We start from the raw sequence: 19,388 nt of genomic DNA, 5'->3' as shown, positions 1-19,388 counted from the left end.
TTCTTGAAGTCCTCCAGCATCGTGATCAAATATGATTTTGAAACTAGATCTTGCTTTTCTGGTGTGCTTGGATATTCTGTGTTTGCTTTGTTGGGAGAATTGGGCTCTGATGATGCCATGTACTCTTGGTTTCTGTTGCTTGGGTTCCTGCGCTTACCTATCGCCATCAGATTATCTCTAGTGTTACTTTGTTCTTCTATTTCTGACAGTGGCTAGACTGTCCTTATAAGCCTGTGTGTCAGGAATGCTGTAGACCTGTTTTCCTCTTTTCTTTCAGCAAGTTATGGGAACAGAGTCTTCTGCTTTCGGCCGTGTAGTCTTTCCTGTCTACTGGTCTTCAGCTGTTCCTGTGGGCGTGTGTCCTGAGTCCATTAGGCAGGTCACTTGGAGCCGAAAAGTTGGTCTTGCCTCTGGTCTTGGGCCAAAATTTGCTTTCCGTGAGGGCTGCAATCAAAGGGCTTGCTCAGCCTTCTCTCAGGCCTAGATGGCACTAGAACTTTTCCTCTAGAGTCAGAAATATGGGCAGAGAGTAGTCTCCTCTGGTTTCCCAGGTTTGTCTGCCCCTCTGAAGGTCTAGCTCTCCCTTCCATGGGATTTGAATACAGGGAGCTGTTTGACCGGGTCCCTTCAGAACTGGGCGCAGTCTGGAACCTAGCGCTCCTGCAGCTTGAGTGACCATATCTTCCTGTTCCCAGAGGCCCTGTACAGTTTCTTCTTGGGTCAGGGATGTGGGCAAGGGTGGGCAGTACTGGAAGTCTCTCCTGCCTTGCAGTCTCAGGAGTGCCCACCTGTTTGGTTGATGAGCTCTCTCTCCCACGGGGTTTGGGAACAGGGAGCTGTGGGCCAGGATCAGCGAGGTTTGGGCCCCAGCTAGAAACCAGAAGTGTCTGGTCCCAGAAGAATTTTGCCTTTGTGTATCCTGAATCCAGCAGGCAGGTCACTTGGAGCAGAAAAGTTGGTCTTACCTCTTGTCTCGGGCCTGAAGTCGCTCCTCGGAGCTGGTTTTCAGCTCTCCATCAGGGCAGCAACCAAAAGGGCCTGCCCCGCCTTCTCTCAGGACCCTGTGCACAGGGGGCCCAGATGGTGCTAGACCTTTTTCTCTAGATTCAGAAATGTGGGCAGAGAGTAGTTTCCTCTGCCTTCCCAGGCATGTCTGTTCCTCTGAAGGTCTAGCTTTCCCTCCCATGGGATTTGGGTGCAGGGAGCTGTTTGACCAAGCGCTCCTGCAGCTTGAGTGCCCCTATCTTCCTTTTCACAGAGGCCCTATACAGTTTCATCTTGGGCCAGGGATGTGGGCGAGGGTGGGTAGTACTGGAGGTCTCTCCTGCCCTGCAGTCTCAGGAGTGCCCACCTGTCTGGGTGATGAGCTGTCTCTCCCCTGGGGTTTGGGAGGAGGGAACTGTGGGCCAGGATCTCTTCACCTATTCTTAACATTAATAATTCAACACACACACACACACACACACACACACACACACACACACACACACGCCCCTAGTGAGTCACTATACTGCTGGTAGCCTGAATGTATGTTTTATGCTTGATCACTTGGGATTAGATAACTTATCAGAGAGAGGCTTATTCTTAGAGTAGATTGAATTTTCAGCAAGTATTAATTACCTGTTGTTCTTCATTGAGAGGGTTAGTGATTATGAAAATTTCTCCATATGCATTGAAATGTCAACTGGTATTGTAGTAAACTCACATAGACAATCATAGTTTTGAAATTTCATGGGCTCTGCCTGCCTGTCATATATAGAAAGCTTTTCTCATAGTAGGCATCCTAGTTTTTGCCCTTAAATTCTTTCTGCTCCTTCTCAAATGATGATTCCCCAAGCCTTAGGTTTGTTTAGTGACTACTACTTACATAAGACTTAATATCTTATAATATTAGACATTAAATTTATTTGTTCCTAAACAGCTACATTTAAAATATTTAAACGAAAGTGCAAGTTGTAGAAATTTATTGTTAAGAAATATACTATTTCTATTAATAAATATAGTATGTAATATTTACATTAGGTTTAAAATATCTAGATGTTTGAGCACTTTGAAGAAATGTCTTGCTATGGTCTCTTGCCATGTGACTTTTAGAGTAAGCTTGCTCATGCATGAAAAATTCATTTCTGGATTCAATTTTGAGAAAATTGATACAGCACCATTAATTTTTTCTATTAATAACTACGATATGTCTATGATTTAGTTAGACCCTTAGTCTCTTGTGGCACTGTTCTGTTTTATGCAGCAACTTCAGTAGATGGATAGCTAATAGACGTTTTCAAATTGTAGTAATTGTATTCATGTTATCTATTTTTCTTGGGTATAGTTTATGGTTTTCATTAATTCTATTCATTTTATCTTGCCAAATTAATTGACGTGAATGTTCATAATATTCTCCAATTATTTTTGAAATTTATGTAAAAGCACATAATGATACAATTCCCATCATTGCTGATAATGTTAATTTGATCTTTCTCTACCTTTTCCCTACCTTTCTCTGCTATGTCTGCTTAAAAGATGATTAATTTAGGTGTCTTTCATAGGATCGAGATGTAAAGTTAATTCTGCTTTGTGTTATTTTAAATGACATGACTCCCACTCCCAATTCTACTCCCCCTTTCTTTAAATTTTCTGCTTTTTCCTAATGTCTTAATGAGATCTCAGGCAACTGATGTGAGCCCGTGTTCCTTGTCCATTTGAATGTTGAGTGCAGCCAGATTTTTGTTATCATCCCACATAGTTGTGTGTGTTAATTTATCTATTGGTACTTGGATACAATGGGTGAACATTATCAGTTTATTGTTGGGGAAATAATTCAGTGCCACAAATGTATATGTTTTCATTCACCTCTGCCACAATCCCTTGAATAATAAAGCAGCACTCCATGAAAACTTTTTGCTAGTGCTTGGGCTTGGAAAATTGCAGAATAAAAATACTGAGTTTGATTTTCCTTTGAAATTATTTTAGATTGGTTTGCCACACATTTTTTGTACAACTTGAGTGTTCAGAATATCAATAAAACTCTCCAGGGGGATGTCTTTCTAAAGGATTATGGTGATTACACGAATCTTTACTGTCTACACCTTTGAATATCTTGAATTGTTGGTGTTCTGGGTACCTTTTCCTGTAATTTTTGGGGTAGTTATTCTTCTCATGTTCTTCATCAGAGAATCTTGTAATGTGCTAGACTGTGCTGATAGAGGATGGCAATTGAGAAATGCAGAGTTCCGCTCCATATTTTCTTTGTTCTTGCTTTTCTATGCCACACGTTCAGTGACTCCAGTCTTTTTGAGCAAAGTAATTTTTGTTGCTTAAATTCAATAAAATACCCATTTTTCTTCTTTAGTTCACAATTTGCAATTTTCTGGAAAACTCTCCTTTACATAAAGCCACCTCAATAATGAACATCATTAATCTGTTGCCTCTGGTACTGGTAATTTTCAACTAAATATGTTCTTATCATTTGAGTCTGCTACACTATTTTATTTTTGTTTCTTTATAATTTTATTATATCCTTTTACAGCAACAAAATCTCATTACTTTTTCTAATCTTTATTAACCTTTGAACAACCATTCTATTTTAGGCATGCAGCTGAAATTATTGGCACTGGAGTCTGTAGTAACTTTGGATATATTTTTTAAGATCATCATTCGACTCCAGAATCCCTAGTGGGATGAAATGAGATCTAGGTTCCTAAGAGATCCAATTATTCTTAAGCAGAAAGAAAAAAAATGAAAGAATGAATGAATAAAAAAAGAGAGAAAGAAAGGAAGAGAGAAAGAAAGAAAGAAAAAAGAAAGAGAAAAAGAAAGAAAGAGAGAAAGAAAATATTGTCCAGAGTTCTGATGGTCTATAAGATATATATTCATTTGGACAAAAATGTTAAACATATTTAAGAACATATTATAAATCCTTTCAATTTTACTTTGTTAGAAAAAAACTTTCTCAGAGGACTATGATGATGTATGTTTAAAACGAAAGGTTTGTTGTTTTTTCTTTTCTTTTTCTTTTCGTTTCTTTTTTTTGTTTTTTTTTGTTTTTTTTTCTTTTTTTGGCCTAGTGATGGGAAAGACTTTGATTATTTCATGTACAAATGACTAATGACTACTTCTGCACCTTTAATATTGTAGATCCCTAGGCTGCCATGCCTATACTCACCTCTTTTCTTACTTTTTACCCTTTTAGAGACTTGTTCAGTATCAGATATAGAAATTGAAAATGGGTTTTTTTCTGAATCTGATTATACATATGCTCTAAATAGAAAAACACGGTATAGATGTAAACAGGGATATGTAACAAATACCGGAGAAATATCAGGAATAATTACTTGTCTTCAAGATGGATGGTCACCTCGACCCTCATGCATTAGTGAGTATTTTATTATATTGTTGCAATTATACTAATGATGCATAGGAGTTTAGTGTTATTCTTTTTGTATATGATTGATATTCTTTCATTTGTAAACAGCTTTCAAACTTCAAGAAAAAATACACAGCATTTTTTTTATTTAGACATTCCTGCATTGTAAAATATCAGTTCATTTGCCTTTTTCTAGGCTCTAAAATAGCCTAGTTTTAAATCTAGTGAAGAAGTCTTTGACCAGATGCAAATTCCTGAATATATGATAACCTTATAATATGTACGTGACACTATGAGTTACGATCTATTTCAGAACATCTCCCTTTTAGAAGATCTTTTTAAATATTTTGATATTGGAAAGAAAGAAATGCTTCCAGGCACCAGGAAATTTTGGTATTTGGAAACATTCTTTTGTTTTAGGACATACAGTTAATGAGGATTTTCTAGGATTAACAATTAGCTCATCTAGTCTTATTTATAAGAAAAATACCCAGTGCTATTTTTCAAGATGTATTCAATTTATACCTTATTGTTTAAGGTATGATTTAAAGTATTCACTAAGTTCATAATTTTTCGTCTACTGTGATTTTACAGGATTTAATTAAAGAAAAGGAAATTAAAATTATTCCCATATAACATTCATTTATATTAAATTATAATTGGTAAGGATTTATTGAATTTTTTTACTGTGAAAGGGAAAACCCTTGATATAATATCTGCTTAAATTCAATTCATCTACTTTCCTATATTTTATGAGTCATTTGATGTACTAATTATAGGACCTTAATTCGCAAAATGCTATCATACTTTCCTAAAATTATGTATTTGCACTTGTCTATTTTTTGGAGTATGTGATAAGTATAAGAAAAATTGAGCTGAGAAATGATTTCTAAAATAAAATTTTATAAAAGCTTAAGAAAGGAGATGAATGTTACATAGAGTATATCTCAATTTTAATAACTTTCAAGAAAATAAATTATTACTGGTCTCCTTAGTTTCCTTCAATACAGTATTTAATTTGCTATCATATATTAATTTATAAAGACTTTTTTCTCATGAGAATTATTTCTACTTGCTATTGACACATTAGAAATGACATTGTCTCTCTTATTTTGCATTAGAGTCTTGTGATATGCCTGTATTTGAGAATGCTATGACTAAGAATAATAACACATGGTTTAAACTCAATGACAAATTAGACTATGAATGTCACATTGGATATGAAAATGAATATAAACATACCAAAGGCTCTATAACATGTACTTATGATGGATGGTCTAGTACACCCTCCTGTTATGGTAAGTACTATTTTCTCTGGAATATTTTTAGATAAAAATAAATGTTTGTGTTATTAATAACTGAATGTTCTAGAATCTTCCTTATGAGTTAATGTAGCCTAAGAAAAAGGACTGTTATGAAAGCTATCGATAATAATATTTACATTTATTATATCATTACATTCATTTATTTATCCTGTGTGTATACATGCACACATATGTGTGTTTCTGGAAGTGTGTATACTGCATTATACAGGTAGGTGTCAGAGAACTTGTGAGAGTCAGTTCCCTCTTTCATCATATGGATCTGAGGGATTGAAGAGGACTCCAGGCCTAAAGGCAAGCACTCTTACTGACTGAGCCATCTTTCTGGCCTGATAATCTGTTTTTAAAAAATTCTATATTCATCAGTTGTATATGGCACTGGATTATGATTCTAGCAATTAGGACCCTGAATCAAGAGATTTTTAAGTTTGAAGGTATATTGGACTACATACTAAGTTCTGTTTCTAAAACCAAACAAACCAAAAATTTCATTAAATTAATGATTCCTTTGTGTGGCCTGTGTGTATCATGTATCTCTGATTTGAGGACAATTCTTTTGTTATTCAAGCTCTTATGTAGACTAGGTCTCCATTATCAAATTTATGATCTGAAGCATGAAACTAGGTAATGAAAACTTGAGGCCTGGAGAGATGGCTCAGCAGGTAAGAGCATGGGCTGCTCTTCCAGAGATCCTGAGTTCAATTCCCAGCAACCACATCATGGCTCACAATGAAGGAGGTAGAAGTATGGCATTCTTGAAATCTAGGCCAGTCTGGGCTATGTAGGAATTGTAAGTGGTAAGTGCAGGAATTGTAGGAATACAGCTCTGAAGGGAAAAGCTTCCCCAATGGAGATGCTGCAGCTCTGAGTGTCTCAGTGCAAGTATGACAGCTCTGAAGGGAAAGGTATCCTGGCAGTAGGGAGCTAAGGAAAACCACAAACTTACACTGCACAAAACAAACCTGGCACAAGAACTTTATTGGGAAAAACATAAGAAAGCTGTTTCTGCTCCAGATTAAAGCAGCAAAGAACAAGCTCAGTGATTGGTGAGATTTTGAGTTTATCTTGGGCTTCCACCCCATCCCTACCCTCCAGAAAGGAACTTGGCCATTAGCACCTCAAGGGGCTAGACTGCCATTATAGTAGTCTGGAGGTGGGGCTTGGTCACTTGCGTGACTTCAAGGGACTTACCTTAAGATGGTGGCTGCCTCTGTTTGACCAACATACAACAGGAAACTGAGCAGGAGACAGATAAATATAAGTTGTTTTTTTTTCCGGGGGTCTGGGGGTAGGGTGGGTTTTGGAGGATAAACATTTCCAAGGTGGGGAATGGTGAGATTTTCAAGATCAAGACTGGTGGGTATTCACACTCAGGGCTTGGTAGGGTTTCCTATTTAGGGATTGGTAGGTTTGGGTAGGTTTTAAGCCATGAAATGGGCTCAGAACTTTTACCCTAAATGAAGACATCTCACAAACAGACAAACAGCAACAAATGATGTACATAGTAAGAAAAAAATCAAACTAAACAAACGGTGATCACTAGTTTCTCTCTGATTATAAGCAGTTCAACATTATGAAATCAGGACTTTCTATAATACAATACTAAAGTAGAATGGAAGGGGAGGGATATTAGTTTCACAATACAATACTTTGCCTAAGGATCAGTACTAACACTACAAGTATAAAATAAAATATAATATAAAATTATTTATATACTATTCTGATGTGTGAGAATTTTTTTTCTGTGAAGTCAATATACAAACATCTACTCACCCCAAGAAAGAGCCCATGACAGACCAATGTACAGATACCACTAATTTCCAACTTCATGAACCTTGAGTCATTGTGTCCAGTTGCAAAATCCCCAAAGAGACTACCCGGAACTGCAACTTCCACACACGCACAGGAGAGTCTTTATTCAAGCTCGAGCTTGGGCTACGTACCTTCCTGATGGAATAGGAAGGAGAGAGATACTTGAGTCTAGGGGCTTAGGGCTTATATAGGGAAAAATCTCAAGCTGGAGTCTTCAAGCCTTGGCATTACATGTTTGGGTAAAGGGGTAAAGGAATGTTAACCTTCAGACTGATATCATCAGGGGGAGACCACACATTTAAAAGAGGCATCTTGTCCTTGGAATGATTTATGTTTTTTTAACTTATTATTGTGACCAGTTTTCCTGTTGTTGCAAGCTGGCCACTGCTGTTATATCTATTTTCAACTGCTGGGAAGGGTTGGTTGTCTCTTTTCCAGAGCCCAAGATGGGGGCCATATCACTTCAAGGACAGCAGTTTTCTCCAAGGACAGCAGCTTTTCCCAAGGACAGCAATTTTCTCCAAGGACAAGATCTTAAAATTGAATTTAAAGGAAAAGATGGAATCCCTCCTGCTGCCTTTTGCCTTTTCAGAGTTTTATTAAGGTTGCTTTCAGAAATATGAATGAGGGTGTTCTCATAGGAGAAGAAATGGCTCAAAGACAGCTACATCACCAAAGCCTACCCAGTATGGCTGACAATTCACAAAACACAATGGATCATATAACATAATGTGTAGGCAGCACATAGATTGAGGAGTGTCTTTTCAAGTGAGTCAGCTGATGAAGCACCTACCACTGGGTAGGATCCTTCTTCTAGGAAGTTAATTATCTCATTCTTTGCTCCATCTAGGGAGCTCTGAGCTCCTTCCTTGCAGTTTTGCTTGTCTGAGTGATTCTCACCAATTCAGCTAGCTTGTTTACTCTGGAAGTAAGGGGCCTGCTAAATCTGCTTAGTTTCAGGGACTCCCTGAAGCTATTTTGAGTTGTTTACTTCCCTCCTTAAGGAGCTTCCCTGCAGTATGGAGTATTTCAGTCTCAAGGAAACTGTTGCCCAACAAATTCCCATGGTCTTTCAATGTCTCCAGGTCTGACAGGTGATTGTAAAGCAGAGGAGAATTGCACAAATTATTTTTTCACTTTAAGACAGAGTATTATGGTATGTTTGCTAAACAATTTGTATAAAATAAGCAAAGAGAATACACAAATAGGTGCAAAACAAAAAATAGTTATAGATGATTATATTGTGCCATTCAAATCCACTTGGAAAGAGCACACACGTAGATTCAATTCAAGTTTAGGTTAAATGAATTTCTTCTTATTTCTATCAACACAGAAGGGGGAGGAAGGGAGGGTTTATAAAGTTGGATTCCTAAAGTTGCATATTACAATTAGCCATGAAATCTGCAGCTGGACCAAAAAGTGTTTTTGCATCCCTCAGTTGTTCTTTACCTTTGTATGCCAATAAAAAGATCACTTCATCCCTGTCCCACAAAAGCAAAAAACAAACTGTCAAACATCTTACAACAGGAACTCTAGTAACCTATCTAAACTTTTCTGTTTTCTTTACTTTTCTTTTTACTTATTCTTCTCTCTTACAATAAATATATCCTGATTGTAGCCTCCCTTCCCCCAACTCCTCCCTGTTCCCACTTTCCCTTCTCTACCAGACCTACTGCTCCTCCCTTTCCCTTCAGAAAAGAGCAGGCGATTCATGAATATTAATCAAATATGACATAACAAGATATAATAAGCCTAGGCATAAGCCCTTATTTCAAGGCTGGATGAAACAACCAAGTAGGATAATGGTCTCAAGAGCAGGCAAAAGAATTAGAGACACCCATGACTCCCATTGTTAGGAGTCCCACAAAATTCCCAAGCTAAAGAACACTATGCAAAGGACCTAGCACAGACCCATACAGGCTCTTTGATTTCAGCTCCTGTCTCTGTAGCCTCTATGAGTCCTACTTAGTTGATTCTGTGGCCCACGTTTTTCTGCTGTTACCATTCCACACACAAAATTCATTCTATTGCCCCTTCCCAGGGTGATTTCCTTCTTACTTCTCTCCACTTCTTACTTAGCCTCCCTTTGTCTGTGTGCTGTCACATGATTAGCCTTTACTTAGCTCTAATAACTACTTATGAATACATAATTATTTTTGTCTTTCCAGGTCTGGTTGCCTCACTCAGGATATGTTTTTCTAGTTCCATCATTTGCCTGAAAATTTCATGATGGCATTTCTCTAACATCTTTCATAATATACCATTATATAAATATACCACATTTTTATGCACTCTTCAGTTGAGGGGACATCTAGGTTTCTAAGCTATCCAGTCTCTGTTTGCTGGCCCTCAGGTTAGTGCCTGGCATGGCTCTTTCTCACTGCATTGGGATGAAGCTGTACCAATCATTGATTGGCCACTCCTGCAAGTTCTGCAGCCGTATCTTGCAGGAGAAATAGTCGGCTGAAGATTTTGTGGCAGGGTTGGTGCCCCAATTCCTCAACTGGAAATCTTGGTTAGAAAAGTTGGCTGGTTCAGGCTCCTTAAACCCCAGTACTAGGAGTCTTTACTAGGCTCACACTCAAAGATTCCTTGGAATTTCCCTTGCACTAAGGTTTGGTCTTGTCCCTGAAATACCCCAAATTCTAATCATCTCTTTCAATACTTTCTCACTCCACCACACCTGATTTCTCCTCTTACCATCCCTTCAGTTTTGAACATAGCAGTTGTCTTTTATGAATGACTCTAATTAAAAATTATGACTTTTAATATATACATTGGAAAGAAAGGAGATTTTTAAGGCAGAAATGTGTTATTTATTTATTTACATATTTTTGGTAACACTCAACAATGACAAAAATTGAAGAAAAAATTTTTCATACAGGAGAATGTGTCATACATTCTTAATTTGAGTCAGAATAATTCACAATTAATTAATTAAAACCAGAATTATAAAACTGGTTTAATGTAAAGGTTTTGCACAACTTTTTTATAGTCTACTTAATCATAAAATATACTATATTTTCCTAACTTCAGATAAATTAGAAATTATTTTATATATTTTAGTTTCTCATTATATTAAACTGAAATGATTTCAATATATGATGTAGATATAGTATGACACTAATTTCAAATCTGAAGGAAAGAATTTTGTGTTGTAGAATAGGAAAGTTATTACTTTAACATTAATATTTATCTGCAGCAGCTCAGATCCACTGGAAGACAGTTGGTTTTATTAAATCAGTTTTGTGATTAATACATTATGCTTTGTTATGTTTCTCAGAGACGTCCACATTGACTTAGAGGCTATATTAAAGCTAGGACACAATGTTTTTCCTAAGGAAGAGGGTTTCTGAAGCTTCCCTGTGAATGTACATGAGAAAGATAAAAATACTTATCAATGATTAATGGTATATTCTAATTATCTTTTCAAGAAAGAGAATGCAGCATTCCCCTGTTACACCAAGACTTAGTTGTTTTTCCCAGAGAAGTAAAATACAAAGTTGGAGATTCGTTGAGTTTCTCTTGCCGTTCAGGACACAGAGTTGGAGCAGATTTAGTGCAATGCTACCACTTTGGATGGTCCCCTAATTTCCCAACGTGTGAAGGTCAGTATCTGTTTTATATTTGATGAACTAAGATCAGAAGTTTATTTTTTTTCCTCTTTTAGTATTCCCCAGTTATCAAGTATGTCTATAATATAAAAATCTTCAGAGAAATGAACATTCATTCAGATACACAGCCACATGTTTATGAGGTTAATTTGAAGCTAACTTGCTTCTTTAAATGTGTTATCCATGTGTTTACACATGCAGACATGATGGCTGAGACTGATGGGATTTCTTTCATTTTGCCTATATTACCATTAGTGCTGGTGTTTTTATACCATAGGCCTTCCCGCATATTGTATAGAGTACGTCCAAACCTGTAAAAGCAGGTTGTAATTAATTCAAAACCAGGTTCAATATCTATTTAAAATAGATACGAGGTACAATGCTGATTTTTTTTACAATGTGGTAAATGTATGATAAAATAGTACCAGTCAATGTGAAAATCATTATAATCAACACAACAATTACTGAGTGATTGCATGTATCTTCAGGCTGTCAGGTTTATCAAAAATTCTTCCACCTCCAATATATTTGCAATGCTATTGCAACAGTTGTATTAAAGTTGTGAAATGTAAATTTAGTGTAAATACTATTTAGAAAAGTGTAAAAGAAAGTTATATAGTGTATACATTTAAATTTTCTCCATTTACTAAAATTTTAGACTGTAAGATGGACATTTTCTTTTATATTTATACAGTATTTCTGTAACAGGCCAAGTAAAATCATGTGACCAACCTCTTGAAATCCCGAATGGGGAAATAAAGGGAACAAAAAAAGTTGAATACAGCCATGGTGACGTGGTGGAATATGATTGCAAACCTAGATTTCTACTGAAGGGACCCAATAAAATCCAGTGTGTTGACGGGAAGTGGACAACCTTGCCGATATGCGTTGGTAATTAAAATAATTAACACTTAAAAATTGTTTTGCATCTCATGTGACGTTTTAATTATAAGTAACTTAAGTGAAATACCTACAGAGTATGAGAGAACATGTGGAGACCTTCCTGCACTTGAGCATGGCTCTGTCCAGTTATCTGTCCCTCCCTACCACCACGGAGATTCAGTGGAGTTCACTTGTGCAGAAACCTTCACAATGATTGGGCATGCAGTAGTTTTCTGCATTAGTGGAAGGTGGACCGAGCTTCCTCAATGTGTTGGTAAGTATGTGTGCATAAAATGGATACTTCATAAAGTTTAATATTTATATTGCAGAAATATTTGCTACTGTGTACTTCTGAAGTAAGTAGTCATTTTGGAAATATCTAGTCTTAAATAATATGAATCCAAACTTTCATTGTTTATATTTTGATGGATGTCTACAGGTGAACAGAAATTCTTAACATACAATATATAAAAGTTTGTTCATTACCACAAGATAAATCTAGTTGTTAATTATAAATTGTCATGTGACTGACATGTGAATATTAACACCCAAGTAGGTTTGACTATGGTACAAAAAAGATCATTGTTTTTATTGTATGAGACTCTCCTCTCAGGACTTGGAAAGGTAAGAATTAAAGTCTGCTAATCACCCATTTCCTACTCTCATTATAGACTTACCCTGAAGCATGTCTGTAATGTTTGTGTTTATTCTACAGACTGCATTCTAAAGTCAATGTGCCAAAGTTGGGACTCTCCACCCTGCCATCAGCTGTAGAACTCAGGGATTAGATGGGAAACATAATCCCATATATGACTCCACTTCACACTGATTCCCCATGTTCCTTTGCTGATTCAGTCTTAATGAGTTACTGGAAGAATCTTGGTGTCTACATTTTCTTTTCTCTGAAATGGAAGTTTTTCATTGATTGACCTTGGTCATCCAGGCTTCACTATTTGTTGGAGTTTTGGATATTCTTTAATGCCAGGGAAACATGGAGCTCCTTTGGAACGGGCACCTATTCTTGTGCTGCTTAATGATATGCTCTCTCTGCCCAGACACCCAAACTTCATAACAGTTTGCCATGTAAATGAATACCTTTACTACATATCAATCATAACAATTTTTGCTCAGCAAGCAGATTTTGCCAAACCCATCTTCATCATTGCTTTAAAACTGTTTAACACTTTCATAAGAAGAAAGATCAGATATAATATCATATATAAAAACTGAATCCTTCATTTTATATTAGTTTATGCTTATTTTTATGTACTCTATTGTACTCTAGTATTTGTTCATATATCAGAGGTTTAGTTTGGTTTATCTGCCTGCAGCCACCTTAATATGACTCCAGTTATGTCTTCCTGGATTGCAAAGTTAATGTTATGATACAAATATTTTTACCTTGACACTCTACCTTACTTTTCTCCAAACCCTTGGCTTTCACCTGATGAATAAGAGATTCAGAAGCAAATCAACCACACAGTCACCATGCCCCTTTGACTTTCTTCTTTTTCCTTTACAGAAATTGGCTTTGTGTGTGTGTGTGTGTGTGTGTGTGTGTGTGTGTGTGTGTGTGTACCAATCTTTAGTAAGGGACGAATTCTCAGGAGTCTTTAGTGTTTGCATCACTCTATCAACATTTTAAATATTATACAACTTTGTCTAATTATTTACTTTTATTTGTACTGTGTTTATTTTATTTTAGATTTCAAATTATTGATAAAAATTATCCATGACCTATACAGAAATGTCAAATTCAAAAGGACTCTCATTTTCACCAAATAATTAAAATGTATAGTACACTAAAATGCTTCCATATATATATACATATATCCTTATTTAACTTATAAAACAACCATACAATCAGAACAATTTATTATTATAACTTAATATTGCTGTATTATAGAATAACGTCATATGAAAATATATCTTATAGACTCATATGTAGGGTGTATAAAGGAGATAGATGTTGACTACAAGCCCCTAATATCCTATACCAATTCTCTCTCATAAAATAGTTTGAAATATTTGTATTCTATACAATATAAATTAAATGTTATTTTCTTGTATCACATCTATTAAAAAAGATGTCCCGATATCTTATCAACACATTTTTTATTTTAAAATTTTTAACATTTTAACATTATGAAAAAATCTGAGAGTAATGAATTTGCATATTTTTATAGGTTTTAAGTCTATGACCAAAGCTGGTCATATCATAATCATTTCTTATGTAGAGCATCTGAGAAAGTGTTTTTTTAATGCTTTTGTAATTGTCTAGTACCCAAGTTCCTTCATGACACAAAATGTCTCTGAGACATAAATGAGTGGGCATGATATCTAGTTCTTATACTATAGGCCACTTTCGCATGGTGAGTCTCAACATTTTAGTTGGCAGAATTTATAGTACTAAGTTGTGTTTCATTGTACATTTACTGCATGCACATTTTAATGTAGTAGCTCACTCACTTCTTATAAGTGTTTTTATTTTTCATGAAAATATTTTCATACAGCAACAGATCAACTGGAGAAGTGTAAAGCCCCGAAGTCAACTGGCATAGATGCAATTCATCCAAATAAGAATGAATTTAATCATAACTTTAGTGTGAGTTACAGATGTAGACAAAAGCAGGAGTATGAACATTCAATCTGCATCAATGGAAGATGGGATCCTGAACCAAACTGTACAAGTAAGTTCTTCTTGGCATTGTGTTCTCATGAGTGTTCTAGCCTTTTCTCAACTAGAGCAGTTGTGTCTTTATTTACTTAAAAAATTTTTCCTCAAATTTTATGGGTAAAACCTGTATTTATATTATTTTTACCTCTCCCTCTTCCCACTCCAACTCAACTCCTTTTGTGTCCCTCCAATTTTATATCCAATTTATGTCCTCTTCTTGAAGTATATGTGTAAGCATACATAATATATGCATAATATATACAAATGAAACTTGTATATATAAATTCAACCTGATTAGTCCATTCAGTGTTTCTCCTATGTGTATGTGCTAAGACTAAGTGCATGGGTTTCAATAACCTATTTGTTTGCTCCAGAGAGAAGGCTGATTATTCCACTCTAGACAGCCATTAATCACCTGTAGGGGAAGGGTCATGTAGCATTTTCCCTATCCATACTAATTTGTCAGTTGGTAATGTCATCATGGATATCTTGTTGGGTGACCACACTTTTGAGATTTCATGAGTTCATCTACTCTGCCATATATGAAGATATTATCTTCTAACACATTTTCTGGAAAAAATATTTTTTAATCTAGAGGTTGATTTAGAAATTACAATATCATGCTTGTTAGTGACCTATAGTGTAAAACACAGAAACAAACTTGCTCAACATGGCTTTTCCTATGTGTCATAATGGATTCTTACCATTCCACTACATGTGATTAATTTATCACAACAAATGTGTTATGCCTCTCCTATGCTTCATCATCATGTCTTTCGGTATGATTGTGTGTTCTGTCAGACCAACCATTTATTTAACTCTCCTAACAATCAGCTTACCTGGAAAACCTCGATTTATTTGACACCTTCTATTCTATGTTACTGGGCAACAGGGCCATTCTACTACTATTTCTGCTTCCCTATTTGTCTTTATCACCGTTGTTGTGGAGGCCCTGTCTCATTTGATATTTTAAATATTTCTTAAAGACGAAAGTTCACAGAAAGTATTTCCATGCCATTCTAAAATTAAACCTACTACAGGCATGTTAATGCAGTGCATGTGTTGTTTTGAAATTGTCTATGTTAGGATATCATTTCTGGTGTCATTTTGATTATAGTATTAAGATAGTAATTGCTTTTCTCTTATGTATGGCTAGCTAGTTGTTCAAAGAATGTATTTACTACGTAGTGCTGATTTCTATTTATTCCACTCTACTTAAGCAAAAATATAAAAAGAATGAAATTATTAGTAACCACTAAGAAAGTACCCTTTCATATTATGAATCTGAGAGGAGAGTCTGAGTGATGAATGTGAGGTGTCTTGATTTTGTAGCTACGTAGTGAAAAACTTGTCAGAAGCACTACATTATCCTGGCTGCGAACCATCCGTTTTCACATGTGTAACTAGTTCAGGTTAAATGGAATGTCCAGCATAATTGAAATTTTGTACAACATAGTATAAACCACTTTGGGTCACACTCCATATTCTTGTTGACCAAGAACCAAGGTTAAGTTAACTATCAATTGTGATAACTAATTCTTATTTGCTATCTGACAGAGTCCACAATTTCCTAAGAAAAACGTATCTGAGCATGTTTGTAGGGGCGTTTCTAGTTTAGGTTAACTGAGGAGGAACAATACACTGTATGTGTAGATGGCACCATTTTATGGGCAGGGTTCCTAGCATAAATAAAAAGAGAAAGGTGACTGTGAATCCTGAGTATAGATACAGTATGAGCAACAGCCTCACATGTCTACTGCCATTGCTTTCCTGCGCGATGAGCTAACTTAAACTATTCCTTCTTCTTTTCTACCCTCCTTCCTATCTTCCTTCCTACCTTCCTTCCTTTCTTAGCTTCTTTTGTCAAGTGCTTCATCACAGAAATGAGAAAAGTCACTAGTATATCAAGTAAATGAAAGTACCACTTTTCCTAATCAACTTTCATTTATAAAATAGTCCCTGAGGATTTTTAATGTAAGTCAACATATTAGATTATAAATAGTCATAGACAGCTCTAGAAAAATATTCATGTAAGCTTAATCTTAACATAATATATTTTTTATGACTCACTTAAAATATTTTAAAATCTAGAAATGATTGAAGTATGTTTTATAAAAATATATAAAACTGCATTAAAATGAATGAGAAAAAATTTGGAGTACAAGAATTGCTATATTAAATTGCTATACAATTGAAATATGCAAAATATAGACAATTTTTTTGCAACTCAACAATCAGATTTATATGCTAAATTCTCAATCCACAATAGATTCACACAGTAAACTTACAAGCAATCGATAAGGATATAAACTGCCAACCTAGATGAGATAAATTTGCCTACAGAAATCCATGCCAACAACCTTGGCAATACTATATATATATATATGTATACATATATATGTATATATGTGTGTATATATATGTATATATGCATATATAGAGAGAGACAGTTATTAAATTTCATTACTAACTTACTTTTTAATGAAAATTATCACTTCAATAATTTAAGATATTCTCTTTAGTAAAGAACTCTGATTATTTTTTTCTAGGAAATGAGAAAAGATTCTGCCCTCCTCCCCCACAGATTCCAAATGCCCAAGTGATTGAAACCACAGTGAAATACTTGGATGGAGAGAAAGTATCTGTTCTTTGCCAAGATGGTTACCTAACTCAGGGCCCAGAAGAAATGGTGTGTAAACATGGAAGGTGGCAGTCGTTACCACGCTGCACGGGTCAGTAGATAGGATTTACTTTGCACCATTAGAACGTAGGTGAGGGGTGGGTATTGAAAAAAAAAGGGCATACTATAAATGTTCTGGACACATTATTCAAATTGTGTATATTTATTTCTAATGTAAGTTTTTATTTCGGCTTGACTATTTCATTTCTGTTCTCTATGTAGAAAAAATTCCATGTTCCCAGCCCCCTAAAATTGAACATGGATCTATTAAGTCGCCCAGGTCCTCAGAAGAGAGAGATTTAATTGAGTCCAGCAGTTATGAACACGGAACTACATTCAGCTATGTCTGTGATGATGGATTCAGGATATCTGAAGAAAATAGGGTAACCTGCAACATGGGAAAATGGAGCTCTCTGCCTCGTTGTGTTGGTGAGACTGACATGAAAATTCAATTTTCATTTTCAATATGTCATTACCAATATTCTACTCTTATCCAAGCCAGAGAGAAAGAATAATTTAGGATAGCACATATATACATTTATATATTTTACTATACATTTATACTTGCACACTATAATCTATGCTGTTTTAGTTCATTGTGCCATTTCTGTAGACATATACTTTCACTCTTGCATTACCGTTTTTAAATATGATGTATTACAGACTCCATGTGCTCATGTGAATTCTACTGTTTGATTTGCCACCAAGTATTAAAGTCCAAAGTATCTTTTGCCTAAAATGTCCTCCCCACTCCCATCCCACAATACATGGTATTTTCTGATATTTGTAATACTTTCAAGTTGTTTAACAGATGCAAGACAACAGAATGTGCTATTAGGAAGCACTGCCCACCTTCCTTATGATGATGCATCTTTCATATTAACACTTCCTTCTTGTACCCCTACACACAGAACTGATACATACAAGCAAATTTCTGTATTAGTGCAATGTGGAATTGTTTAACTATGTAACTCTCATTTGTGTCTTTTTCAGGAATACCTTGTGGACCCCCACCTTCAATTCCTCTTGGTATTGTTTCTCATGAACTAGAAAGTTACCAATATGGAGAGGAGGTTACATACAATTGTTCTGAAGGCTTTGGAATTGATGGACCAGCATTTATTAAATGTGTAGGAGGACAGTGGTCTGAACCACCCAAATGCATAAGTACATTTTAATTTTCATTCTTTTGTCTAGTATATAATACAATTCAATCTATATGTGGTACAATTAAGAAGCTAAGTCATACTTTGATTCCATATCTCCTCCTATGAATATGTTTGTTTCCCCTCTAAGAAAAACTGAAGCATCCTCACTTTGGTTATCCTTCTTGAGCTTCATGTGGTCTGTTGATTGTATCTTTGGGTAAACTAAGGTTTTGGACTAATACCCACTTATCAGTGAATACATAGTATGTGTGTTTTTTTGTGATTGGGTTGCCTCACTAAGGATGATACTTCCTTTTTTTATTTTTATTATTTTTATCTTTGTTAACTTGAGTATTTCTTATTTACATTTCTATTGTTATTCCCCTTCTCGGTTTCCGGGCCAACATCCCCCTAACTCCTCCCCTTCCCCTTTCATATAGGCTTCCCCTCCCCATCCTCCCTCTATTACCACCCTCCCCCCCCAAAATCACATTCACTAGGTGTTCAGTCTTGGCAGGACCCAGGGCTTCCCCTTCCACTGGTGCTCTTACTAGGATATTCATTGCTACCTATGAGGTCAGAGTCCAGGGTCAGTCCATGTACAGTCTTTGGGTAGTGGCTTAGTCCCTAGAAGCTCTGGTTGCTTGGCATTGTTGTTCATATGGGGTCGCGAGCCCCTTCAAGTTCTTCCAGTCCTTTCTCTGATTCCTTCAAAAGAGGTCCCGTTCTTAGTTCAGTGGTTTGCTGCTGGCATTTGTCTCTGTATTTGTTGTATTCTAGGTATGTCTCTCAGGAGAGATATATATCAGGTTCCTGTTGGACTGCACCTTTTGCTTCATCCGTCATATCTAGTTTGATGGCTGTATATGTATGGGCCACATGTAGGGCAGGCT

At 35.9% G+C, this 19,388-nt stretch overlaps 1 protein-coding gene across 1 annotated transcript in view; it reads left to right on the top strand.

Annotated features, from left to right (window-relative positions):
- The window catches only part of Cfh (complement factor H), a 101,445-nt gene that overhangs the window by 59,863 nt on the left and 22,194 nt on the right, over positions 1–19,388 (top strand). Inside the window, exons 10-18 of the mRNA NM_130409.2 lie at positions 4,187–4,369; positions 5,482–5,658; positions 10,929–11,102; positions 11,817–11,999; positions 12,085–12,264; positions 14,504–14,680; positions 17,217–17,399; positions 17,570–17,776; positions 18,341–18,514. Coding sequence (NP_569093.2) covers positions 4,187–4,369; positions 5,482–5,658; positions 10,929–11,102; positions 11,817–11,999; positions 12,085–12,264; positions 14,504–14,680; positions 17,217–17,399; positions 17,570–17,776; positions 18,341–18,514 — 1,638 coding nt within the window. The remainder of the gene's footprint in view (positions 1–4,186; positions 4,370–5,481; positions 5,659–10,928; positions 11,103–11,816; positions 12,000–12,084; positions 12,265–14,503; positions 14,681–17,216; positions 17,400–17,569; positions 17,777–18,340; positions 18,515–19,388) is intronic.

The sequence above is a fragment of the Rattus norvegicus genome, chromosome 13 (genome assembly GCF_036323735.1).
Source record: "Rattus norvegicus strain BN/NHsdMcwi chromosome 13, GRCr8, whole genome shotgun sequence".
Classification (NCBI taxonomy): Eukaryota; Metazoa; Chordata; class Mammalia; order Rodentia; family Muridae; genus Rattus; species Rattus norvegicus.
The sequence above is the reverse complement of the archived record's forward strand: the minus strand, read 5'-3'. Positions and strand labels throughout refer to the sequence as shown.